This window comes from Coenobita brevimanus, chromosome 103 (assembly GCF_032717465.1).
Source record: "Coenobita brevimanus isolate Jiangsu-jjx chromosome 103, ASM3271746v2, whole genome shotgun sequence".
NCBI classification, from domain to species: domain Eukaryota; kingdom Metazoa; phylum Arthropoda; class Malacostraca; order Decapoda; family Coenobitidae; genus Coenobita; species Coenobita brevimanus.
Window position 1 is genome coordinate 17,434,504 of NC_137056.1, and position 27,955 is coordinate 17,462,458.

Here is a 27,955-nt window from a genome sequence, read left to right on the forward strand (position 1 = left end):
CTGGAGTCACCCATGTCTGGGTCCCCTAGTGGTTACCTGCATATACTCTCTCACTATCTCTGGGGTTGCCATGTTAGGACTCCATATTATAATATTATTACAAATCATGACAGATAGATAGATAAATAGATAGATAGACAGAGCTCCAGGCAAGCCTGGGAAAGGGAAATGATCTTGCAAGTTAACTGAGGAAATGTTGACAATACACAGGAAGTACCAAGTCAGGGGATGATATAGGTAGTGTGTCAAAGAGACAGCATACGAACAAAGCCTAGTGACCATACACACACATACACACATACTCACACACAGGTTTCTAGAACTTTCCAACCACAGTGTAACACACGTGACACGACCCCTGCTACACCAGAATTTAGGAAGCTGAGCTCAGAAGGAGGCTAGCATTAGAACCGACTGGTAGTGGAGAGAGTGAACAAGAAGAGGGGTCCAACTAGACTTACTTAGTGTATTCAGTCTCAACTTACGATTTTTCTCTGAAGATAATAAATCAATATAAACTCCCTGTATTCATCATTAACTCCTACTACAAGAATCGAGAGTTACAGCCAGTAGTCTTATTCCTGGCACATGACTTCCCCTTCTTGATGATGTTGCATCTGTCCCCTGCCATTCTTCGAACACTTCATCCCTTATTGCCAATCTGGAGCCTTTCCAGGCCCCTGTGGACGTTCCTCCTTTACCCGAACATTCAACTGGGACTAGGAGGAGGTCACGTTGGGTTGATTCGGCTCTGGAGTTCGGCCTGGAAGATGTGATGCGAGAGACCTTTTCACAATATCTAGTGCTAACCTCCTCACGAGGTGGATCAGTGCTGGATATTGACATTTTTTTCATTGCATCGTGCTATAGTTTCAGCTTGTGGCAGGGAACCCAAAATATCATCTCAGGGCGATGGAAGCATCCCCACTGAGGTGTCTTCCACGGAAAAGAGTTCTCTTCTACAGGCTGCAAATTGTGCACATGGTCAGAGTGTGTCCTGTGTTCCTCACGCCACCTTTAATAGGAGTAAGGGGGTCATTTACTCACGTGACCTTCTGCGATACTCTGAGGTGCAGTTGCTGGAGAAATTGCACTCTTCTGGTGTTGTGTCTCTTGACCGGTTGCAGAAAATCGATGGTGTTCTAACCCCGCCTCCGACCCTGTTCCTGACCTTTGACTGATTAACGATGCCTGCTTCTGTGCAACTCGCATGGCACTCTCTTCCTGTGAGGCTCTGTGTTCCAACCCCAAAGAGATATGTTTCCACTGTTAGGTATATGGGCATGTTACCCACTTTTGTCGCCGAGTGCAAGCTGGTCTTCAAGGTGTATGTGTTTCTTGTGGGTGCTCCTCCCATGCTGGTGACTGTCAGGGGCCTATTATATGCTACCATTGTGGGGGTGCCCATGCTGCCTCCTCTCGACACTCTCCTCATTACGGCTTTGAGTAGGAGATTTTGTCCATTTGCACTCATGAGAAGGTTTCCTTTCCTGGGGTAATGAGGAGAGCCCAGAATCGATTTTTCCAGACTGGAGTTCCTTACATCCCTGTCCTCTCTGATGTTTCTGTACAGTGTCCTGAAGTTCCTGATTCGGCCTTGATCTGTGCTATCTACTGCTCTCCTCTTGTATGATTTTCAGGCTGACATTGCTGAGGCTCCTGATGCTTGTGGGGCAGGTGGTAACCCACTTTCTTCAACTAATATTTCTGCCTCCGCTTCAATGATGGAGGGTCGACACCCTTCCGTGATGGTAGCAGACATCCATGTTGATGCTTTTCTTGTCCTGGCATATCCAAAAAAACACAACGTCCCTACTGTGCATGACAAGTGTCGCCATGGCTCCTCAGAATGCAGAGACTGAAGCCCTACCACCAAAGGTGGAGCCCACTACTCAATCTGCTCAGGATACTTAGGGGTGCAGGTGAGTGCACACTGAGGATGGAATTTCGCTGACAGTCTGGCTCCCACCAGACAATGGTGATGCCCAGGTCATTGATTCACCAGCTCTGCTGCATGAGGCCTTGCACTCTCAGGATCCTAGTACTATGCCGTGCTCTACTGCTCATACTCTTCTCGTGGTGACACTGCCTGCTCTGTTCCAGTTAAGGCAGCTTGCAGTCTCCCTCCCAAGCCATCTCTTTCTCCACCACAGAAGAAGACCATTGTCCGGCCTTCTTCTTCCACCAGGTTGCCTTCAAACGGTCGGCACGATGTGCAGCATAATGGTGCCAGGAAGTCTTATTCTAAAGGCCATTCTAAGCATCAACCTAAATCTGGTCAGTTGCCAGGGGCAGATTTGTCTCGCCCTTTATCCTGATTCTTCCTCTACTATGGGTCCTATCATTCAGTGGAATTGTTGGGGGTTGCAAGCTAGTTGGGAGGAACTGCATCAGCTTATCGCCCAATATTCACCAATATGCATGTGTATCCAGGAGACCATGGTTGGTGAATCTGCTCCTTCTGGTCTTCCTGGTTACTAGGTGTTTTATTCCGATCCTCTTCCAGGCCAAGGACATCATGAGGGTACTGCTATACCCTCTGCTGTGATGTCCCATTCATTAAGCTGAGTCTTACCACTCGTATGCAGGGTGTCGTTCTTCATATTTTCCTTCGCAGTCGATATACAGTGTGTAGTCTTTATCTCCCTCCTAGTGCTTCTGTTGAGAGGGTACATCTTGTCTGCCTTGTTTGTGACCTTCCATCCCACTTTCTTTTACTGGGTGATCTGAATGACCGTCACCCACTGTGGGGTGACAGTATGACCAGCCCTAGGGGTGCTATGCAGGCTTCTATGATGGAGGATAAGGAAATGTGGATGTTAAATTCAGGTGAGATGACATGCTTTCATAGCCAGACTAGTATTTTGTCTCCGTGCTCAGCTACTTCTGTTTTAGATTTTAGGTGGGGTGTGTTGCCAGATTTGCATGGCAGTGACCACTTCCCGGTTATTTTAACTTCTGCTGAGCGAGAGCCACAATGTTGGCTTCCTCGCTGGTGCCTGGATAAGGTGAACTGGCTGTTCTTCAGGGAGTTATGTTCCATTGACTGCACCGTGGACGATATTGGTAGTACTGATGATGTGGTGGCGTATATAACTGATGAAACGGACTCAGCAGCTCTTTTATGCATTCTCAAGGCTTCAGGTAAATTTTCTAAATGTCCAGTTCCTTGATGGGCCCCTGAATGCACCTCTGCAATGTGGGCCAAACGAGTCACCTTCTCTCGGTTTCACTGCCATCATGGGGACACCCAATAATTGATGGCTTTTCAGAGGGCTTTGCTCATGCACATCACATATTGGAGGAGGCCAGATGTGTGTCATGGCAGGAGTATGTTTCCTCCCGTCACTTGAGGACTTCTCTCACCCAGGTGTGGAACCGGGTCAGAAAGATTTCTGGGAAATTTCGAGTCCCTTCCCCTCCTGTTTTATCTGATGCAGATGGGACTGTGACTGAAGTGTTTGCCAAGCATTTTGCTGGTGTGTCTAAGAAGGACACTGAATTGCCTCAGGCATGCTCTGTCAGAGCTTGGAATCACGTAGTCTCAGCTTCACATCTTCTTAGGGAGAGTCTTACAATGTCTCCTTTTCTTTTTCTGAGCTTTGGGCGGCTTTGCCACAGTGTTGTGATTCATCTCCAAGCTTGAATAACGTTCCATATGCCTTTTGCGACATATGTCTGACGAGTTCCTATACTTTTTGCTGCGTTGTATGATAGAATTTGGTGTATGGATGAGTTTTCAGTTTCTTGGGGTGTTGGTGTAATTATCCCTATCCCCAAGCAGGGAAGGGATCGTCTGCAGGCGACACATTATCGTCCCATCTCTCTAACATCTTGCATTTGCAAGGTGTTGGAGAAGATGGTGAATGGTCAGCTCATTTGGTATTTGGAAAGGGATAATTACTTGTCTCCAGCCCAGTTTGGTTTTTATAAACTGTGGTCAACCTCTGATGCCCTCCTTTCTCTGGAATCTTCTGTCTGCGAGGCATTTGGAACCAAACAGCGCCAGGTCACTGTATTCTTTGATATAGAGAAGGCATATGACACTGCCTGGCATCACAGTATTTTATTGTCTCTCTATGATTCTGGTCTCCGTGATAGGCTGCCTGTTTTTATTCAACAGTTTTTACCTAACTGCTTTTTAAGGGTTCGGGTAGGGGGAGTGCTTTCTGATGCCTATATGTTCGAGGATAGGGTCCTGCAGGGGACCATCCTCGGCATTACTTTCTTTGCTGTGGCCATCAATATTGTAATGGATGTGCTTCCTGTTGGTGTTCATGGCATCCTATATGCTGATAACTTTTCCATTTCAGTAATTGCATTTAGAATGTTAGTGACTGAAAGAAGGTTGTAGCTGACTCATAACAGAATTTCTCATTGGGCTGAAACCCGTAGTTTTTACTTTTCACCTACTAAGACTGTGGCTATGCATTTTTTGTCGTGTTCGTGGGATTCACCTGGACCCGACCTACATTCATATGTAATAGAATTTCTTGTGTAGAAGAGATGCAGTTTCCAGGGATTAATTTTGGTAGGAGGCTGACATGGGTTCCACACTTCTGTTACAATAAAGCAGCGTGTATTAGGGCAATGGGTGTTTTGAGGATTCTTGCACATACCTCTTGTGGTACTGACTGCCAGACCCTTCTTGTCTTGTGCAGATCTCTTATTTTTTTTAACTCTTCGTGGGCCAGGGGTTACCAAGTCATACGGAAGGCCAATGGGGTCCTGGCGGACCCCAAACCTTAATGGTGTATTTCTGCCATATTCATAAAGTTATATCTACTAAACTTTGTACAGATGTTGCCCAGGACACGGCACGTGGAACCAACCCACCAAGTGTCCTTTTTTTATTATTATTATTTTAACAAAAAAAATTTCATTTTATCACAATTTTTTTAAAGTTTGAGTGTGGAAGTACTGATTCTACACTTATTTGAATGTCTGATTGTCAGTATTCTTGGAACAGCTTCTCAAAATAATGACAGTTCTTGTGTAAAGTAAATTAGCATGATCATAAAATAAAACTATCCCGATAATGTTCAAATCTGGTACAACAATTTCTTGTTTTATCCTCTTGATGAGCATCTTCTGTATTACTACCACCACTTGCATTTTCAGAATTATCATCAGCACTCACAGGAGACTCAATACTACTCACACACTGTCCGTTCGTTCAAGCACTTCATAATCATCAGCGTCGGATACAGATAAATCACCATCTGTGAGGTCTACTCTTATGCTAGAATCATTGCATCATGCTGGTATTCGTCTAAGGACTGGGGCATTCAAATCTTCCACCAATTTCAAGCTTGTTAGTGGATGCTGCTGCACTCCCTTTGAGCTTGCACTGCCGGTCATTGCTGGTGAGGTGTTGGTGAAGCATTCGTCACCAAGCCTCAGTATATTGTGAGAAGATCTCCCAGGATTCCAGGCCTTCTCTTTATGCCACTAGTACAAGTTTGCCAAAGCCCTTTGGCTACAGGATTCAGTCTATCATGCCTGCTTTATCTGTCCCTTCCCACCCTGTTATAGAGTCCCAGTGGTAGGCCACTGGCTTTTTTCTGTGGTGACTTTTTGTGAATCTGTTTCAGAGAAGAAGGAATCCCTTCCTCTACAATCGTCACTCCCTCTTTGTACAGCTCCATATCCGTTTATACACACGGATCGAAGACTAATGCTGGAGTGGGCTCTGGAATCGTCTTCCCTTCTTTCTGTCGGGGTGGAAGTCTTCCTGATATTGTTTTTGTCTTTATGGTAGATTTGACTGCGATTTTAGTTGCTCTGCAGATAATTTTTACTCTCCCCAACCTGCTTTTATGGTTTTTAGTTACTCCAGACGTGCTCTTTCTGCAATGGGGCCTTTTAATTCGCCCCATCCATTCGTTTTAGATATTTCAGAGTGGCATTTCCTTATGAAAAGCCGCGGGCACCGAGCAGGATTTTGTTGGGTTTGGGCCCATGTCAGACTGGCAGAGAATGAGGGTGCTGATTTGCTGGTCAAGGCAGTGATAGCTGGTCCTCCTTGGGATTTTTTCCACTTCAGCAGCGGCTCCCAGCTACAGATTTCCTCCCTGTAGTTAATCAAAGGGTTCGATGTTTTTGGCAGGAACATTGGGATGTGGCAGGAACCAACAAAATACATAGCATTTGTCCTAGGGTGTGCTGCTTCAGTTACCATGTTTGTCTCCCGGTTTTCTCATGACTTGTTAATGGAGGGGGCTCCCACTCCTTTCTGTGAGGATTCCTTGGTCCCCTTGCCTGTTCGACATTGCTGGTTGAGTGTCCCAGTCTTGGGGATGTGTGCAACTGATACCTCACTGGGCACCGGATGGGTGATGGGTCTTTCCTTCTTTCCTCAGTGTTTTTTTTTTTCTTTAATTATAAGGAAGAAGAAACCAAAGGCTAGGAGCCTGCAAATCGTTCCTTCCAAGTAAAAAACAATACAAAAGAGACCCAAATCAAGATCAGTTCATTTCGAGATGCATGGACACACTGCATTTGAAAGACTGGAGATCATAGGAAGTAGGAAATACAGAGGTAGATAGCTTCAGAGTTGACCTGTTGCATAAATGAAAGACTGGGAGTAACGGTTAACTCTTGGATTAGAGAGTTGGACAGAAAAGGGATGAGAGTTTGTTGCTAGAAGGGTGATATGCACCCGTCGTAGAGGTGGAGGGATGCAAGCAGACAGTTCAGAGGAGCAGTGACCATTGAAGTAGCGATAGAAAAGAGATAAAGATGTAACAGTGCGGCGAAGAGACAGAGGTTGAAGAGAGCCAGTACAAGGAGGAGACTTAATGAGACGAAAAGCATTTGACTCCACCCTGTTGAGAAGAGCTGTATGTGGGGAGCCTCTCCACACATGAGAGTTGTACTCTACACAGGGGCGAATAAAATTCGCGTATGAAGTCAACAACTGTGCAGGGGAAAGAAGGTACGGAGTTGGCTTAGAACACCTAATTTCTTGGAAGCAGATTTTACAGGAGATGTAATATGATCTTTCCAAGATAGATCCCTAGTGAATGAAACCCCAAGCATGTTCAAGGATGATGCAAGATTGAGCTGGATATTTTTTAACATTAGTGGGTACTCCTATGCAAGATTTTGTTGGGTTGATAGGTGTAAAAACTGTTTTTGATTCATTTAAAACAAGAGTATTTTTACCCAAATCAGAGATACGAGCCAAGTTAGACATTAGGTGTGCCATAGGCTTATCCCTTGTTTGATGAAGTAACTGCTGAGACGGACTTTGCGGGAACCGATTGGAAAGGTGAAGGGTGGAATCATCACCTTACGAGTGGATAGGGTTAGATGTACAGCTTAGGTCACTGATGCATAAAGGAAGAGAGCTGGTGAAAGGACAGAGCACTGAGGAACACCACTGTTGATAGGTCTAGGAGAAGAAAGATAGCCATCCACAGCAGTGGCTATGGAACGACCAGAAAGGAAGCTATAGATGAAGGCACAATAGAAGGATAGAAACCGTAAGGAGGCAGTTTGGAAGTCAAAGATATATGCCAGACTCGATCGAAAGCCTTTGAAATGTCAAGTGCAATGGCAAAGCTTTCGCCAAAGTCCCCAAAGGAGGATGACCAGGAGTCTGAAAGGTAGGTGAGATCACCAGTGGAGGTTCCCAGACGGAAACCATACTGACGGTCAGAAAGAAGGTTGTGATAGGAAAGATGCTTTAAAATTTTTCTGATAAGAATAGTCTCGAAAATTTTGAGATGCAGGATGTTAAAGCAGTTGGACGATAGTCAGAGGGTTGGGAATGGTCACCCTTCTTTGGGACTGGCTGATTGAAAGCAAACTTACAGCAAGAAGGAAAGGTACAAGTTGACAGATAATGGCGAAATAGTTTACCTAGGCAGGGTGTAAGCACAGAAACAGTTCTTGAGGACAACAGGAGGGATTCCATCAGGCCCATATGCCATGTTAGTAGTGAGGCCAGTGATGGCAGCAAATACACCAGCTGAAATTTTGATGTCAGCCATGAGGAAGTCAGAGTGGAGAAGTGATGGGAACAGCACCGGAATCGTCTAAGGTGGAGCTGGAGGAGAAAGTCTGAGTGAAGAGATCTGCTTTATCAGTAGAAGAAATAGCTATAGAGCCATCAAAGGAGAAAAGAGGAGGGAAGGATGATGAGATAAAGTTGTTAGAAGGATTTTGGCAAGGCGCCAGAAGGAGTGGGAAGAATTCGAGTTGGAGAGTTGAAAACATTTAGTACGGATGAAATTATCTTTAGTGGAGTGAAGAACATACTTATCACGATTCCGGGCAGAAACATAAAAAAGATGTGATTCAGGCGTGGGTTGGCTCTGGTACCTTTTATAGACCCTCTCCTTGTTGTGGATAGCATTAGGACAGGCGTGATTAAACCAAGGCTTTCTTGCATTAGTCAAAATATATGAGAAGGGAATGCATGCTTCCATGCCCAAGAGAATAACCTCCGTAATGCGCAAGGCACATTCAGATGGCTCCCTCCCGAAGAAACAATAATCATTCCAGGGAAAATCAAAGAAGTACTACCGGAGAGCCTCCCAATCTGCAGCTCAGATGTGCCACAGTCGGCGGTTCTTTGGGGGGTTCACAGGCCGTACCGGAGCGACAGGACAGGTTGAGGTAATATGGTCGTGATCGGAGGAGCCCAACAGAGAGGAAAAATTAATAGTGTAAATAGAAAGATTAGTTGTAAAGAAGAGGTCAAGTATGTTGGAGCTCTCTCCAAGGCGGTCAGGGATACGGGTAAGGTGCTGTAGAAGCTGCTCTAGGTCATTAAGATGTAGGCTTGTTCACCAGGTGGATCAGTGAAAGGAAAGGAATGCCGAAGGTGGTGGTAAACACTGAAATCTCCTAGAATGGAGATTTCAGAGAGAGGAGAAATGGATAGAATGTGTTCCATCGTAGAAGTAAGATAGTAGAAGAATTTTTCATAGCGAGTAGAATTAGGGGAGAAGTAAACAGTGCAGATATTTTTAGTCAGAGAATGACTGGAGAACCGAAGCCAGTGTAGAGAATTCAGAAGAATCAAGTTCAGGAACATGAGAGCAAGATAAGTCGTTGCGTACATATACACAATAGCCACCTTTGGCTTTGGAATGAGTATAGAGAAAGTAGGAGGATACAAAAGAAGGCTTGGTAGGAATGCTTGTTCTGTGGGAGGGCAGACTGTCTCCTTTGTACAGACGACCGGGCTTCTTTGTAAGATTTATTGCTTTAATTTTTTTTATGTTTTGTGGTTTCTGTGTTTTACTTTATATATATTATTTTATCTTATTTTATTTTTGACTTTGTTTTAGTCAGCTGTCCGGCGGCATATGACCCTTGTAGTTGCACTCCCATGTCTCTCTTATCTTAAATCAATCAATCATCCCAATGCTGCAGCAGCTGCTGCAACAATTGCCGTAAAAGACTGAGCGGCCATTATTCTCCAGTGCTGCAGCAGCTGCAGCAACAGTTGTCGTAAAATGTTGTGCGTCCATGAGTCCTCAGTGTTGCATCAGAATTGGCTTTAAAGGTTGTGCTACCCTCCTTCCCATCTAAAACTGTTAACTTTAGCCACTGAAAATGTTCACATATACAAAAGCACAGAACTGTATGAAATGAGTGACTACAAATCTGTAGAAAACTCAGTGATAGCACTGTGCGCGAACTGCAGATGATAAATAATGGTATGCAGTGAATTGACTATACTCGGTTCCACGGAGTCTGACGCACTGATTTTGCCAGCCGAGGACAGGTGGATCTGGTAACACTGCGCGACGTACTCGGGCGGTGATTGGTGGATTTCCGTTGTGTTTGAATGTGCACCAAATTGACTTTGTATTTCAACCAAGGCCCTCATTCATATGTAAGATACCGGATTATACAGATACAGATTAAAGCATCGATATCTTTAATGATAAATATGTGCCTTTTAAATTAATAGAGATAAACCTGAACGACAATGATAACAAAAAGTAAGTAAAGTCGTGACTGGACGCATACGGACAAGTCAGCGACTATGGCGGGAATTCAGACGTTCATAGCAAGGTGGTCCCGAGGTCCTGTGAAGGCATGAATGATTTTCCCACCACTACTACACAGTGGCACAGTCTACAGTCTACACTATGCCCTTCATTACCTCATCTGCTAATATACAACCTGACCCCAGATATGCTTAGCTTAGCTTCTAATAATTATGATTTGTGTAAGCGCGCGCGCGCGCACACACACACACACACACACACACACACACACACACACACACACACACACCACTGAGGCCAATACATGCTATTCTATTCTCAATACATATAGTGTACATACATATTTTCATTACCTTCATAGGTAACAGTACCTTTAAAAATCTGCATTTGTTTGTATTCAGTCAGATTCAGTATAGTTATTTCTTACATAAGTTTGGTGTTTGATTTTTACTAACATTTTCGTATCATAAGAGACAGACATACAGCCGGACACCCTATCCCTGGTCACAATGCATCCTCAAGCATGTATCTCTGCCCCCTCGACAAAGAGCCGGGAAAGTAATGGATTACATCATTATAGAATGAACCGAATTTTTGTTAATGGTGGAAGAAAGGAAAGTAAGATAAAAGCAAACCCCATGAGAAAATAATAGTTGAACTCTGCTGCTATAATAAAACCGCGTTCAGTATAAACGAAATCAAACATAATGAAATGAATTTAAATAGGTCGCTGACTTGTCCGTATGCGTCCAGTCACGACTTTACTTAATTTTTGTTATCATTGTCGTTCAGGTTTATCTCTATTAATTTAAAAGGCACATATTTATCATTAAAGATATCGATGCTTTAATCTGTATCTGTATAATCCGGTATCTTACATATGAATGAGGGCCTTGGTTGAAATACAAAGTCAATTTGGTGCACATTCAAACACAACGGAAATCCACCAATCACCGCCCGAGTACGTCGCGCAGTGTTACCAGATCCACCTGTCCTCGGCTGGCAAAATCAGTGCGTCAGACTCCGTGGAACCGAGTATAGTAGCATGACAGTACAGACAACTAAATTTACATGTTCCATTCTAATTATTACTGTCCATACATCCATCATTTACTTTTTTTTTCACACAAGGAGTAAAAGAGGCCGGGGTTGGGGTACCAAGTCTCAATATTTAAAATAAGTGTGACCATCCTCGTCCTCACCTACCGGGCATTATGTGAGCAAGAAAACCCAACAGACCCTCGCGTGTAAACCATTACAGGCTCAATCTGGTTGAAGTGCCTTAACCCACTAAACCACTGGCGTCACCTAGTCATATGGCTACAACCTAATATTGTAAATGGTAATTGGGTTTACAAGAAAAAAAATGGCTTGCCACTCAGAGTACAGTCATCTGAAGGCAGACTACGTCGAATAAGCGGATGCTGGGCGCTCTCACGGTCCCACCCAACACTTCAAAATATTCAGTGAAGTTGTCTTGGGTGCTCTGGTGATGCTTATGCAATATCAGTGGTTATGTATGACTTCACTGCATTATGCTTCATTTAACACCTTCAGTTATATTAGCTGAAAATATTAAACATTCCTCACGCCCATGAAAACTTAAAAAAAAAAGAAAGAAATAGCACTTGTCATGCATGATCTATGTGGTCATTTCAGAAACGATAATGTGCATTTTTGAAGAGGTGGTTTTGGGTCAAAACAACCCGGCTCATTAGTTCATCGTGCTTGAACTTCCCATGTGTTAATGGTTAAGTAATGAACCACATCTCTTCCGGTATGGGACAGTATGATAATTGCTGGCCAGTTAATACTACGTTATCACGATACTCTGTTCATGTTAATTTGGCCTATAATTGCTACCATTCCATCTTGAATGCTGGCCTGTAACAACAAAGTATCTCTTGAATAAGCTAGGCACAAAAAAAATGCTATGAAAACGTTGTAAAGCTGTCGTATTGTCTTATAATGCTAGTGCACTGCAATATATATATATATATATATATATATATATATATATATATATATATATATATATATATATAATATGGGGCTAGTCTTCAATAACTGCTACTGAAAGGACATTGCATCACTGTACTATCTTATTCTACCGCGGGACTGTAACAAGAGATTAATGGGAATAATATAATACTATGGAAGAAGTGCTATGGAATGCAGAGCTACGGTATGGGCATATTCTGCCTCTGAGCTGAGGGAAATATGCCAAAAAGAAAAAAAATAATCGTAGTATTACTTCAACCCTAAAGTTCAGCAGATACTGACCTGTTAGAAATGCATAGTCTCCTTTTGTAAGAACATCTCTTGCCACCTTCTTTTTTGTTGCAATCTTGTCAAGGTAGCCATGGAAGTCTCGCACAGGGTTATTCTTCACAATTTTTCCAATAAATTCGCCTGCCTCACCTGGATATACAAGAAATTTTAATCAATTTAAGTTTCTCCTTTGGATATTACTATGTATTCAGATTCGATCCATTCATTATCTATCACCCAATCCTTATAGCTCCATCAGGAGTATAGGCGCCTGAGACTAGTTTACTCGCTCCCTGAATGACATTATCTGAGCAATAAACCTAAACCATCACCTAAATTTCAACTGTTTTGGGCCACAGTTGCTTTACAATGCCTTGACCCACTAGATCATCAGGCATCCGGTTGTTGGTTATGCGGTTATCACCTAACGTAGTAAATGGTTTCCTAGGTTACAGAAAAACTTTTAGAACTGCAGTATTTCATGCCATCTATCCACATGATTCATAAAGAAAAAGTGATAGTACGCTAACAGAATATATGTGCATCAATGTTATCGTAAATCAGCATGAAAAATATCACAATTTATAAGTTTCGTAAAAGAAGTCATGCATGTACTATACAAACAGCTGTAAACTTAAACTAGAATATAGTATAACCTGCACCCTCCCGCTCCGTGATCCTCACCTGGCTTGCAGCGGATACATAGGCCATTTTCGTCCCTCACGAGTTCCCTGGTCTCGTCGTTCACCTTCAGCAAGGCCACGGGGTAGACGCTTGGGAACAGCACAGACACAAATCCAATGGCCCCGGGCTTCCCATCAGTGTTCACTGACGAGAAGCAAAGCAATTAGTTCATTACTCATTTCAATGTAGTGATGTAATTCTTATTGCTATCTCAACATGATTTTATTCAGCGAAAGGGGATTCTTTGACAATGACAATGAAGACATTAATAACATCTCTTGGCTCTCAGTCAATAATTACTGTTGAGGGGACAAACACCTTAATAATCCCTTTATCCTGGGGATGCAGATTATTATTATTAATTATTATTATTATTATTATTATTATTATTATTATTATTATTATTATTATTATTTGCTTCCTCCAGACAATCTTGTTAAACTTTGGAGATAGTTGTAGCGATGGAACTACAGAAAATCTCGGATAAATTCTCCCACAATGAAAGTCCTCCCGAAAGATAAATAAAATAACCACCTGACAGCAAGGATGAAATTTTAAAAACCTCTCTGAATGGTTTAACTTCCTGGAAAATACCATAAAGTAATCGTTCCTGGAAAATACCGTAAGGTAATGAAGACTACACTGTGGTTTATCTGGTGATCAGATATTATCATCCAATCATTTATTGCCACATCAGGTACATAGGTAACCAAGATCTAGGCTACTTACTCCGAACATTTAAATGACTTAAGACAAAACTGAAATTTCAGTTTGACCTGAGTTGTATAATGTTAACAATTAACCCTTATAACCTCTCATATTAAAACTGCATTAAATTTTCAGGGCATTACAATGACCAGTGGAACAAGTCAACTCGCCCACCTCAGCCACTCCTCCATTCCCAATCAAGTACCCTACTTCATCTGCCAGTAAAATCAGAATAACGTAGCTGTAAACCAGAGTGGTTGTCAGGATATCAGACTGAAGATGGCAATGGACTGGCATGTGTTTCTGTGGGGGCAGTGTAGCAGCAAAAAGACTACCGTTTAACATGTTCATTCTATCACTACATCTCCTCGTGTGAGTCTACTCTTATGGTTTTCGTCAAGCTCTCGTCAGAGTTACCAGCTTCTAATTTGATTAAATGTATGTGAATCGTTTAAGTCAGTCACCAAATGAACAACAAAAACTTAACTAAATGAGTGCAGATTAGGTTTATGATAAAACTGATTCTAATTTCAACTTTAATATTAGACTTTGAGACGTGCATTTTACTGGAACGTCCTATAGCAGTGGTTGCTAACATATGGATTTCAGTGCATTGCAGAAAATCATTATTTATCCCACCTTACATGAAATTATTTACACTCGTCTTTAAAGTCAAAAGCCTTCCTTAGTCCTTCGCAATACACTCCGCAGACTTATATCATTATAATTTTTCCACTCACTTCAGTCAGATGCATTTTTATACAAAGGCATACAGGCAGCCTTCTTCAACTCTGCTGGGACACTTCCAAAGGCTGAGCTTTCTTACAGCATCATCATCATCCGGATCTCCTCTCCCACCCTAGGGCAGCGTGAGGAGTGGCAATGCCCAGACAGCCCAAACTTGCCCTATCTAATGGGCCACGCTTCCATTCACTCATCATTCAAGCCCTTGGAATCCTGGCTCTATCGGATACGCTAAAAAAATTCAACACATTCTGTAGCCTCAGACAAACGTATCCGATTGAGTCAATCCGGACGCTGCCACGTTAAAAAGGGGTGCCAAAATCCCTGATTATGCTCTTCTCACAACATTCATCGAGCCAGCTCGATCTCTTGTCAGTTCCCTAGCTTTCTTAAATATTTCCAATAAAAACTTAATTCCCATCTCTCCACTACTCTTAACCATCTCGGCATGCTGGGTTTCATCAACGCCTAAAGCCTTCCCATTTTTCATCCATTTCATAACATTGTTCACTTCTGGCATAGTCACATTTTATAGCACCATATTCCTCCTCTCTAAACCATCAAACCCATTTTCTTTTATTACAGCTACTCTTGCCATTACGATTCATTAACCTTTTCAAACTATTCTTTCCGTCTGCTCCTTGCTTCACTGTCATTTGTTTATATTCTTCCATCATCGTCCGTCACACTTTCACACTGGTTTTCCACCCTCATTTCTACATTTCTACATCCCTTCCCAGAATAATTTCATATTTTTCAGAATAGTTTTCGTTCATTTTTCTTTCAAGATCATTGTTTACATCTCTTAGTCAGGGAGACACTGGAGGCTATCGTACAAAAAAAGGGGTTTTGTTGGACCCGACAGATAACCTTTTGCAGTGCCTTAGCTGTTAAGAAGGATATCTAAGGTGTATCAAAACGTAAGATACTTTTCAAAATCGCATTGCGAAACTATTTTTTGGAGCGTTTAATGCGAAAATCTCGATTTCTCCCCCAAAATTACAAATTTGCTAAATACTTAACTTTGCATGATTAGATTAAGGCCAAATTTGGCCCACTGCCCCCAACTGGGCTGTAGATACGACATAAAATTGCAAAAGGATTTATGAATTACAGCACAAGCTATGCCAAAAAATTACTTTTGTATAGGGAGAAATATGGAAAGACTATGACATTTCAGAATTTTTCTCCCCTGATTGTACCTCAACAGATAGATTTTTTTTTTTTTTTTCAGATTTGTGAGTAGGTAATAAAAATGTATATGACAAGACTTTGTAGGAACAAACTATTAAAAAAAAAAAAATGCATCTGGTTAAACAGGCTCTCCTCCTTCTTCAGCCACACTGAGTAACATTTGAAGATACTCTTGGCCCAACATCCACTTTCTGGTCCATGTTTGTGGAAATGGTGTATATTGCAAAAAGATACATTACAGCTGAGAGGTCAGGCTCGTGGAGTGATTATTTGACAGAGGTGCAGTCCATGATCCCATTTGTGGTCTCCTCCAAACATTTCATATACTCCTACTGTCTGCCGGAATATCTGTATGACATGCAAATGCTAGATGTTATTCGTCCGGATGTTTTCCAGAAGTTTTCTGAGGGACGATTTACTGTGCGTCAATCAGAAAGGACCTTCTGTGGAACATGGACCGATCTAGCCCCGGAACAGACATATAATAGGAAAGGAAAGACATCTTTATTTAAAGGCATCTCACAAAACCAAGGTGCTCTTGACAAACATATCAAGGCTACACCAATATTACCCAAAGTTTCAGAAGCAGTGAAAAGTATGGTTCACATAGATGGGACATCTGGAAGCCATCATGGAAGTTCCAATAAACAAACCCAAGAGGATGCCAATTTGACTGAAAAGGTGAAGCACATAGTTTTTACCGCTGTGATTAATCCATTTGCCTCTGTGAATAACACTGATCTGGTGAACATCGCTACTGGAGAAAAAAATCCATCAAATGATATCATCTTTGCCCAGCCAAAAGGCATTGCAGCAATGAAAAAAGCTCAAGAAACAGGATCTGCAAAGATTATTCCTCCAGAGATACACGCTTTCCACAGCAAAAGAAAACCAGTCTGAACAAAATAATAACAAAGAATTCTGAAAGCATACCAAGAAGAATCAGCAGTCACAAGAAGTTTATGCTTCATACGGAAAAGTGATGAAGCGACTCGAAGGGAAGCATTTTCACACGAATGGACACATGTCAAAGCTCACTGTTTCAACCTGATCCCAAGTTTCCGTGACCAAAGACAATAAGTGCGATTTTATTGCACACCTCGTGGCTGAAAGTGATAGAGTCTCTCAAACAGACATGTTACCTGGATCTGAGGTACCAGCTGTTTGTATTAATGATGCCATGGCATTTATACAGAGGTTCCAAATCCTTTGGTAATTTAGTTGAACGATATGCAGCAAAGATAATGGAAATGAGGCCAAAAGGTGTCAACGAAATCCATTTTGTTGGCGATCGTTATGATTTTTCAAGTGAAAAAAGTCTTAAGGCTGATGAAACAATTTTTCATGGAAACACAGTTTCTACCAGCAGAGAATGTTAGCATTCTCAACTGGAAAGTCCATATATATGAAAAGTTCTAGGAACAAGGCTAGTCTGCTGGATTTCATATCACAGATGATTTGTGCCAAAAAAGACATACCGAAAGGTATCTCCCTTGCACTTGGGGGTACATTTTCCAGCAAAGATAAGACTGTAAGGATTTGTTGAGGAAGTGTTCATGAAATTGAAGAACTCAGATGTGAAGAACACGTATGCAACTAGACTTCATGAACAGTCACGTGTTGTAGTCCAAGCAACAGACACACTGTTGTCCTGTCCATGCACCACTACTGTCGTTTACGGTCTGTAACAGAAATGTGGATCCAGAAGGTGGATAACTATTTATTAGTGCATGAACTTGTACAGTTGTTGCCACATATGTACCAAACAGAAAAACAGACCCTTGAACGTGCACTGGCATTCGCTTACGTGATTTCTGGAGGTGACAGCGTGAGCTACATTTACCGTCGTGGAAAAAGGAAGGCTGCCAAGATAGCTTTACAGAAAACTGGACAGTTTTCAGAGATATCATGTTATGGTGAAAGTGGTGCTGAACTGGATCTAACAGACGGCATTGTTAAAGCAGCAAGAGTTTTTATGGTCAGGCTTTTTGTTTCCAAGACATTTGAAGACCTAAATGTGTTGAGGGAACATGTTTTTGCATCAAGCAGAACAGATCTGCGAAACCTACCTCCTACTGAAGATGCTTTTCATTAGCATTTCCTTTGTGCACTATACCAACTTATTGTTTACAAGCGAGACCACATGTGCAAATTGTCTCTGCCATCTGCCACCCAGTATGGAAGAAGTGTTGTCAGTGGCATACTGCATCCCATAATGGTGACCAAACCAGCAAAACCAACATCAGCAAAACCAGCTTCTTGCAAGTGCAAAGTATCAAAGTGCTTACATAACTGCCTATGCGCAAAAGCGCAAGTACTTTGCTATATAGGATGTAAGTACATGCCTTGGTAAAGCTGATAAATGCTTATGCACTGAGGCCAAAGAATCATCTGGCAATGAAGATTCGCTGATTTGAGATGATGTCATTAACTTTTTTTTTTTTTTTTTTTTTATTCATTTATGTATTTAGCATACGATAACAAAGACATAAGAACCTCACCCATTTGGTAAAGTCAGATCAAGTTATATACAGTATATAACAAAGTTCTTTGTCTGTGACAATAGTCATATGACGATTCAATTTCTGAATGTCTGTTATTTGAGATAATGTCATTATATTTTTCATATTCAGTTATGTTTTTAGTTATGATAACCACAAAGTAAGTCACTTCAAGTTATAGGCTACAGTTAGCAAAGTTCTGGGTCTAAGACAATAGGCAGTGGATTCACTGTTTGTATGAGCCTGTATTGCCAAAGATATATTTACTAATGTCTTTCTCTGTTCACAGAACATCAGTAGTTTGACATTTTTTTATGCAAAAAGTGATACAACGTACCTGGTAGTTATTTTAGACATAGTCAGAAACATGTATATTTTGTTCAGTAAATTTCATATTTCTGTATGTATTTAAATATATATATATATATATATATAAATATATATATATATATATATATATATATATATATATATATATATTTGTTCTACTGAACTACCATGTTGCAGTGAGTTTAACCCTTGGCATCCCGTCGACGTTCTTTAACATCCACACGTTTTGTCACTGCCAATCCCGTCGACATACATAAACGCGAAAAAATTGCAAGGTCCCTAATTTGCACAATTTTCAATTTTCCCAAGTAATTTTTGGTACGTATACACGTGACACCTTCCTCAACAAGATGCCAGGCAGGGACAATGCCTTACCCAGCATGACCTCCTCCCCCCCCCTGCATGCCATTGTCTCAGCAATTCACCTGTTATCAGTGACCTGGCCAGTATAGCCATGTCAAGCCACAGTACGAAATTCAGGGCCAGAGTGATTCCCCAATCAATGACAATGTGGAGGACAAACTTTATAGCATTAGAGGAAGAAACAGTTAGAAATGATGATCAGGTAATGTGGCAAAAAAAGGTCAGGTATTAGTGAGTAAAACAATGCTTATAATGCCTATATTACTGTTTGAAAACCAATATACTCTTGTACTACATATAAATTCGTACCAAGTAAATAAATAAATACTGTTTGTGAGTGGTGTGAAATAGTTATCCTCCCATAGAACTCGCTTTCTTTGGTGCCAGCCTGATAGAAAACCCAGTAAGGTAAGGAGGTACTCCTACTTGTAATGAGTATTTTAAACCTCAGGTGAGTGATTTCTCTATGAATTTTCGATGTTTCTCACCAAAAGCGAAGGTTTGAGCCAAAAAAAATTTTTCCTAAAATGGTCGGGATTGGAGGGAGTCAGTGGTGGAAAAGTGGTCGGGATGGGGCGGGTTAATGAAGGGGTATTTAGTGCATTCAAGCTGCAAAATACCATGAGGTTACGACACTTCTGTGTTGCAGATAAATTGTTTCTTACTTGAACGCTTTTAACATGAAGAATCACTTCTAAACTATGCTTCATTTCATGGATTTTGCAATGAGATTTTATTAGTATCTTGCTTTGCCATGCTTCTGGAATGTTGCAAATTACAATAATATAAAAGAAAAAAGTTTATCTGCAAGGGCCGCTTTTTCCAAATTTTAGGGGCTGTCTTCCTGGCTATCTCTGTCTGTCTGTCTGTCTGTCTGTCTCTGTCTGTCTGTCTCTCTGTCTCTCTCTCTCTCTCAACATGTTCATTACTCTCAGCATATTCAGTCCCTTGATTTGAATCGTTCCTTGTATCCACTCTAGCCATTTTTTTCTTTATCACCCACCTTTAATGCGGCCACGATGGCTGACAAATATGAGAGGAAACATCACGTAATATGATGCTCTCATTACTTTTAGGCCTGCAGCGGCGAGGCGGCGACGAGGCCTCGCTCTAAGAGATGTTTATTCGACCTGATGGTACAGTGCAAACTGTTATTCTGCATTTATTTGTCAACCATTCTGGCTGCATTAATTTAAATTTACCGGCATCTCCACTGCAGTGGGTCAGGGTGTGGAAATCTGAAGGGAATCATCAGGTAATGTGATGCTCTCAAACATTTTAGACTTGCAGTGGCAAGGTCGCTTCCAAGCCTCGCTCGTAGTGGTGTTTAATCGACCTGATGGTATATCTATCTATCCATCTATATCTATCTATCTGTCTATATCTATCTATCTATCTATCTATATACAGTATATATATATGTATATATATATATATATATATATATATATATATATATATATATATATACAACGGCCATGCCACGTTGAGTACACGGCTTCCCATCCGATCAGCGACGTTAAGCAACGTTGGGTCTGGTTAGTACTTGGATGGGTGACTGCCTGGGAACACCAGATGCTGTTGGCATAACGTTCTCCCTACGTGTCGAGTGGGGTTGGTGAAGGATTAGTGCCCCTCCCTGTAAAACAGTTAACTCTGAGCCCTTGGCCACCCCGTTTGGGATACATGGCGTCTGGCAATGAATATATATATATATATATATATATATATATATATATATATATATATATATATATATATATATATATATATATATATATATATATATACTGTATATTAAGCAACGTTGGGTCTGGTTAGTACTTGGATGGGTGACCGCCTGGGAACACCAGATGCTGTTGGCATCCCTACGTGTTAAGTGGGGTTGGTGGAGGATTAGTATCCCTCCCTGTAAAACAATTAACTCTAAGCCATTGGCCACCCCGTCTGGGATACATGGCGTCTGGCAATGAATGAATGAATGAATATTAGGTGCTTATTCCCAAGTGGTATTGTGTGGTCATAAAATACCAAGGCTTTCTTGGATTTAAACCCTTATCCCATTGGAGTGCCTTAAGTTTCCACACCACAAGCGTACATTTGATGATAAGGTTGCCACCTTACTCAGTAAATGGTTTCCTGGCCTACAAGAGGTCATTTGGCTTATAACTAAAGGTAGAGTCACCTGAAACTATGCTACATCAAGTGAGTGGATTGTGGACACCCTAACTACCCCATTAAGTGTGATAATCACTACAGAATAGTATAAGTAGCGGCTATGATAGCTCGCTGAAACGTTCTTCCTAATTTGTAGCGGGGAAATGGGGAGAATAATCTTCAGGTTTGCTGAATTAAAGAGGCTCCGTCTGGAGGAGGTGTGATAGGTAGCTCGTGGTAGAAACCGACCAACGCAACAAGGGACCATTTCCGGCGGTATTTAAATCTCATCTGGTGAGCGGTAAGATCCCGCTGGCTGATTTGGAGTGGAGAAGGAATAATCTGGATTTTCTGTCTCTGGTTGCATGTGAAGGCGGATGAAGTCTATATCAAATGAATTGGCTATGGGTAAGCTGCATCCAGTCGCGGTTTTGGCAGTCCGCTGCAATTTTTGTATGACCCTGGTCATCTTGAGAAGCACTCATGCCACCCAAGCAGTCATGGAGAGGTAAAGGTGATGAGGTTGGGCTCTACACAGGCCTTTCATCACTTTAAACATTTCATCGTACAAAACTTTCCTGTCAGATCTTTCGATGAAGACTTACAGTCTGCTGCAATGGAGGACTGGAGGTTTATAGGCAGGACCCTGCACATAGGGCACTGGGGTTGCAAGCTGATGTTGCTGGACGTGGCTCGCAAGATCTATGCAAGGATATTGCTGAACACATAAATTGAGCATGTTGTGGACAGGGTACTCCCTAAATCGGAATATGATTCCAGGATGGACCGCAGCACACATGACATGATCTTCGCGTGCTAAGAGCTTCTCGGAAAACGCAAAGTGCAACATCAGCCTTTTATTGCTGGTTATGTGGATCCGTGTGAGTCGTTTGATACTCTGAACAGGACACTGTGTGGAATTTTTGTTGTCTGGTTGTCCACTTCGTTTTGCAGAGCTTATAACACAGGTTCTTACGGACAGATGGAAGATTTTACGTCAGGGGCTGACCATTGGCAACCTTTTCCTGTCCACACTGGTGTGAAACAAGGCTGCGTTTTTGCCCCAGTGTTGTTCAGCCTTTATTTTGTTGCAATGACAATACTCAATGAGGAAGGTGCTAGCGCAGAGTGTGGTATTAATATAAGATATAGATATGATTTTTGGCTATTTAATCTGAAATGTTTAAGGTCAGAAAAAGAAAACCAGCTGCTTATATATGTGATCTACATTAAGCTCATGATGGAGCAGTAATGGCTCACACGCCTGAAGAATTGCAGAATATAATAACAGGAATTAATAATGCTTTCAGGTTTGAGGGATTGAAAATCAATCTCCAAAATACAGTTGTAATAATCTGGGAGGATGCGGAGTTTTCTAACCAGCAACGAAATAAACTTATATGGCATTGAAACTTGGACTATACACTGTCGGCAGCAAAAACCAGTGGAAGCATATCACATAATTATGATGCCTGAAGATTTTCCTGGGGTTCATAAAGACGGTCAGGATTCGATATGCAGAGATACTACAGACAGCTGGCTGTCCCGGTATTGAGGCATATAGCGCCACAACCTTCGCTGGGCAGTACAGCCATGGCATGTCAATGAGATGCCTGTTAGTCAACTTCCTCGTCTGGTTCTCTGCGGCAAAAGGGATGGAGAGCGTCGATCTGTGGGGGGTGAGATACTGTACAAAGACTGCCTTAAGTGAACTCTTAAATTGTGCAGCATTGACCCCGGCAGCTTTGAGGACCTCACGAAGGATCGTGCGACCTGGAGTGGAATTTGTCTCGATCGGTTAGAGGATTGGTTTTCTTTTTCTTTTTCTTTTTTTTTTTTTAGTAGGCCACATTAAAAAAAAATGCTTGTTGCTGCACATTTACCCATTTTCCATTAGAATAATAGGCCTAATGTAAAAGGATTATATATATATATATATATATATATATATATATATATATAGATATATATATATATATATATATATATATATATATATATATATCGTTTGGAAATATGAAAATTAAATTATTAATATACAAACCTACCTAATTAGTGAAACACATGAGCTTGGCTGGGTTTCCTCTATATTAGGATGAATGGACCAGCACATTCTCATTTCTTCTTCAGCACTTGGCAGTCTTGACCTTTTCTATTTCATTATGTTAGTAAATTCTGAGAGTCCCGGTTCACAGAAATAAAAGGTGAAAAACCGCCCAAGAATTTTTGTAGCTTTTTGCGCTATGTGCAGGTGTTCGTCCTCAGCGTAAATCAAGAAAGTTTCAAGTAATTTCCCTGTGCTTGAATTTTAAATTGCGGTCATCATGGATGTCTTTTAGCATCTCTTCCTCGCTGAGACTAAGTTACTGGTTGTTTGAATGAATGAATGGATTTCTCAGCTTATTGTAACTTTCAACATATGTATTTGGAAAACAGTGATCAATGCTCCTGTCTAGATTTCCAATTTGCTCACATATAAGTGGAGCAATGACTGTTATATCAGTAGTCTTGGGAAACATACCGCAGTTGCCTTCTTTCACTTTAAAGTTTTAGAGCCTCGTTTTTCCTGCCAGAGCCTTCCTGTTATCTGCAGAAGATAAATTTTCATTTCACTCTTGCAACCAGTACTAACCTTGTTTTAGTTTTCTTAGCACACCAAGTTTCATCAGCTTGTAATTTACAAAATTCAAGTGTCTCTTCAGGAGTAAATAAGGTAAGCATTTCCTCATTCAGTTCATGTATTCGAGACAACACCTTTCCTCTTGATAACCATCCGACTTGTGTGTGGGACATGAGGTCAACATGGGAAGATCCTATTTCTTTACAAAGCAGAGAATACAATCGTGGCTTTATTGATCTACTTTTTATCAAATTTACCATTTTTACTATGTTACTGACAACAGATTTTAGTTCTTATCCCAGAGTTTTGGCAACCAGCGCATCACAGTGCAAAAAACAATGTGTTGCGACAGACGCTTACTGGATTCGTCTCAGTGTATGTCTCTGTGATCCATGTGGGGAATACTCGAAATTTGACAATTATATTATATCTTGTAGTTTGATAAAACGTGTACAGTATTTTTTTTTGTGTGTGTGTGTGCAGATGGTCCACCAGCGGTCCAATATGCGGTTGCTTACATTAACAAGAACGACAATCAGTCATAATCAGCCATCTCAGATAAGGAAAAAGAACAGTTCAAAACGGTTTGATTGCACAGATATATATCTTCAGCAAATTTCTGCGGCACACTAAGAATATAACAGCAGCACACTAGGGTGCTGCGGCACACAGTTTGGGAATCAATGGATTAGTGAGCTTTGACATGGAGAGAAGTAGTGGACGTGAGGAGTAAGGTCAACGAGGGTACCTGAGACAAGCACGCAAGGTTGGGGAGATTGGCCTGTACACCAACGCCCGCAGTGTCCTTGTGCTTTCTTCTCAAGCTCTGGACTGACGAGTCATCATGAGAGCACACAAGAGACACAACAGGAGAGGTCGTCGTCGATAATGACGGACTGTCATAAGCAAGGCTATGACTGAACATACCCTTACATTTGGTTTGTTATAATTAAATAGACAAGTAAATGAATGCGTTCTATACTATCATTAAATAAATGCTGCCATTCCCCTGCCAGCAGTGTGTCCTGCCATTCATATTTTTCATTCCTCCCCAAACGCCATAGGGTATCATTCCTAATAATATTCTCGTGGTATTTGTTTTATACTGTTATCACATAAAAATATTTAATACAGCACCTTCCATCGTCCCACTCGGCAAGTACTGTATGTATTTGCTAACTTTTGATTATGACATTATATCTGATCCTTAGATTACCTGACTCATAAAAACCCAGTACTATCGATTACGCACACCTGTATTACAAAAATTCCGAAAGTACAGAAATTACTTACGTTGAACTTGAGTTCCTTTATCTTAACTTGACCCAGATATTTTTTCAGCTTATTTCATATAGACCAGCGACAAAAACATACCATATTGTGGTTCTGCATCCTCTCCAGAGAACTTCTTCGTGACTAGCTCCATATTTCAGTGTTAATCTGTTGTCACAACTCACTATCCACGACTAAGAAATGACAGTTTTAAGCCAAGATAATTGGGTCTGGTTAGTACTAGGATGGGTGACCGCCTGGGAACACCAGATGCTGTTGGCATCCCTACGTGTCAAGTGGGGTTGGTGGAGGATTAGTGCCCCTCCCTGTAAAACAATTAACTCTAAGCCCTTGGCCACCCCGTAAGGGATACATGGCGTCTGGCAATGAATGAATGAAATGAATAATTGAAAAATGTATAATAATTGCTGGGCAAAGTACGGACAAGTAGATATTTACAGTACATTACAAAGTAGTATTCTGAATGTCACTGTACCGAATCTACTTACCGACGGTGGCATTTCCTTCAGTTGCACTATAAGCCTCACAGATCAAGGGAATTCTAAATCTCCTTTTAAATTCTCTCCAGATATCAGGGCGTAGTCCATTACCAAACATGATACGGATCTGTTGAAATACAATGAAGAATAATGAATATCACAACTCCATTACTAGCCACACTATCATCACTCCTTGACAGGAAACTCAGTCACATGTCAATACAGTCAAAGTTCAAGCAGGGATTTTATATTGTTAGAATTCTTATCACACACATGAAAATTATTTTTTCCAACAGTTCCCAGCAAATGTTAGAAATAAATTAGCTTCTTTTGGCACGTGGTTTAGCTTCCAGTACACAGAAAACATCAACTGTACCCTGACCGGCAACTAAATGGAATATATATATATAATATGTATACCTAGGCTGCTTCCCCCAAAGAAAGAGAGGTAGCTGAGACAGGACGACACAATCCCAATTTACTCATCCACACACACACACACACACACACATTCATTCGCCTCTTAGCCGCAAGGGAAGAAGGGACAGATCCTCACCGCACCACACTGCACGAGGGTCAACTGCGCAGTGCAATCAGCGACATCTATAGCAGGGCCCGACAGCAGAGCTGGTTTATCCCTGCCATATCATAATGGACCTATCCCCTTACCTGCACCTGACCTGATCAGCTGATCAGACCAAATTTGGGAGAATATCCACTCAGGGCTGCGTCATCATTTATTCATTCACAATTTCTCTCCATTTATTTCTGTCACGCGCAGCCACTCTTCCTTGCTCAACAGACATTCCTCTCACATCCAACACTCTCTTTACACTGTCCATCCATCCTATTCGTGGTCTCCCTCTCAGCCTTACACCTCTCACATCAGATCCAGTTATCTTTTTCACCAATTGTTCATCATCCATTCTCTCCATATGCCCAAACCATCGCAACACCCTCAGCTCAACTCGATCAGACATCTCCGACACAACTCCAGTTCTCCTTCGCACTTCATTTCTCACTCGATCCATACGTGTCACTCCACACATACTCCTCAGAATATATATTTTATGCGAGGAAGAAGGAACCAAAGGCCATGAGCCCGCAGTAACAGTTCTCTCCAAGAGAAAAACAAAATACAATAAAAAGCCAAATTCAAGATCCGATCATTTAGAGATGCCTGGACACACTGCGTTTGAAAGACTGGAGATCATAGGCAGCAGGAAATACAGACAGAGGGAGACAGTTCCAGAGTTGACCTGTTGCATAAATGAAAGACTGGGAGTAACGGTAAACTCTTGTATTAGAGAGTTGGACAGAAAAGGGATGAGAGTTTGCTGCCAGACGGGTGCTACGCGCCCGTCGTAGAGGTGGAGGAATGCAAGCAGACAGTTCAGAGGAGCAGTGACCATTAAAGTAGCGATAGAAAAGAGATAAAGATGCAACAGCGCGGCGAAGAGACAGAGGTTGAAGGGAGTCAGTAAGAGGAGGAGAGTTAATGAGACGAAAAGCCTTTGACTCCACCCTATTGAGAAGAGCTGTATGTGGGGAGCCTCCCCACACATGAGAGTTGTACTCCACACAGAGGCGGATAAAACCCCTGTATAGAGTCAACAATTGTGCAGGGGTAAAGAAAGAGCGGAGTCGGCTTAGCACACCCAATCTCTTGGAAGCAGATTTTACAAGAGATGTAATATGATCCTTCCAAGATAAGTCCCGAGTAAATGAAACCCCAAGCATGTTCAAGGATGATTATATATATATATATATATATATATATATATATGTGTGTGTGTGTGTGTGTGTGTGTGTGTGTACAAACATGATCACTGGAATTAATATAGTGGTACAATCCCGTCTCACACTGCCACAGGCTGCAACAGCAGTAGTTCAGTATAGGAAGGACGTTGCGCAGTGAGTTGTTCTTCCTATGGCCAGCCTTTCGATGTATAGCACACAAGATCAGCTGAGGTGAAAATAAACACTGGCTTCTTAAGTTCACTGTCTTTACCTTCCAGATAATTGCACTTAATGCTTATCAACTTCACTGTTTTCACAAGTACCGGAGATAATCTTCAGTAACTGCAATTACACGTCACTGTTGCCAACAACACTTTATTTTCACAAGTACCAAAGATATGCAAACTGCACTGACACTGGACTACACTCAAACTGAACTGAAAACTGAGTGACCTCGTCTCTTGCCCATCCTTATATAAGTTTGCATTACTCCTGAAACTTCGCGTACACTCTCGACCGGCAATAGTTAAAACAGTTACCAACTAGGAGACATCAAAAACATCCAGAGTTTTTTTTATACTACATAACACTCTAAATTATTTAGCACACAAACTTAAATTACATAATTTAACAATCACGTAAATAAAACAATATTGAGAAAAAGAGCACAAAAATTAATGCATAGCTCTTCAAAATAACTACGCTTACAAAAGCAGGGTAACTGGCAACTCTGATCCTTAGCAGAACTACGAGAAAAATCTGGAATTCCCCAGCATAATGTAGCTAGCAATCCAGCTTCTCAGCAATATTAATGATACACCTATCCTGTAAATACTGTATTACCACTAAAAATGCTAAACTTGTTGATGAAATTAGTAATAATAATAATAATAATAATAA

The 27,955-nt window shown here is 41.4% G+C and overlaps 1 protein-coding gene and 1 non-coding gene across 2 annotated transcripts in view; one reads left to right on the forward strand and one right to left on the reverse strand.

Moving 5' to 3' along the window:
• The window catches only part of LOC145415753 (long-chain fatty acid transport protein 4-like), a 481,881-nt gene that overhangs the window by 62,084 nt on the left and 391,842 nt on the right, over window positions 1–27,955 (reverse strand). The window contains exons 10-12 of the mRNA XM_080284990.1: window positions 25,325–25,442; window positions 12,927–13,070; window positions 12,255–12,392 (exon numbers count right to left, since the gene is read on the reverse strand). Of these exons, the coding sequence (XP_080141116.1) occupies window positions 12,255–12,392; window positions 12,927–13,070; window positions 25,325–25,442 (400 nt within the window). The remainder of the gene's footprint in view (window positions 1–12,254; window positions 12,393–12,926; window positions 13,071–25,324; window positions 25,443–27,955) is intronic.
• LOC145415776 (5S ribosomal RNA) lies at window positions 20,235–20,353 on the forward strand. Its single transcript, XR_013900118.1, has one exon. It is a non-coding gene; the product is annotated as a 5S ribosomal RNA (ribosomal RNA).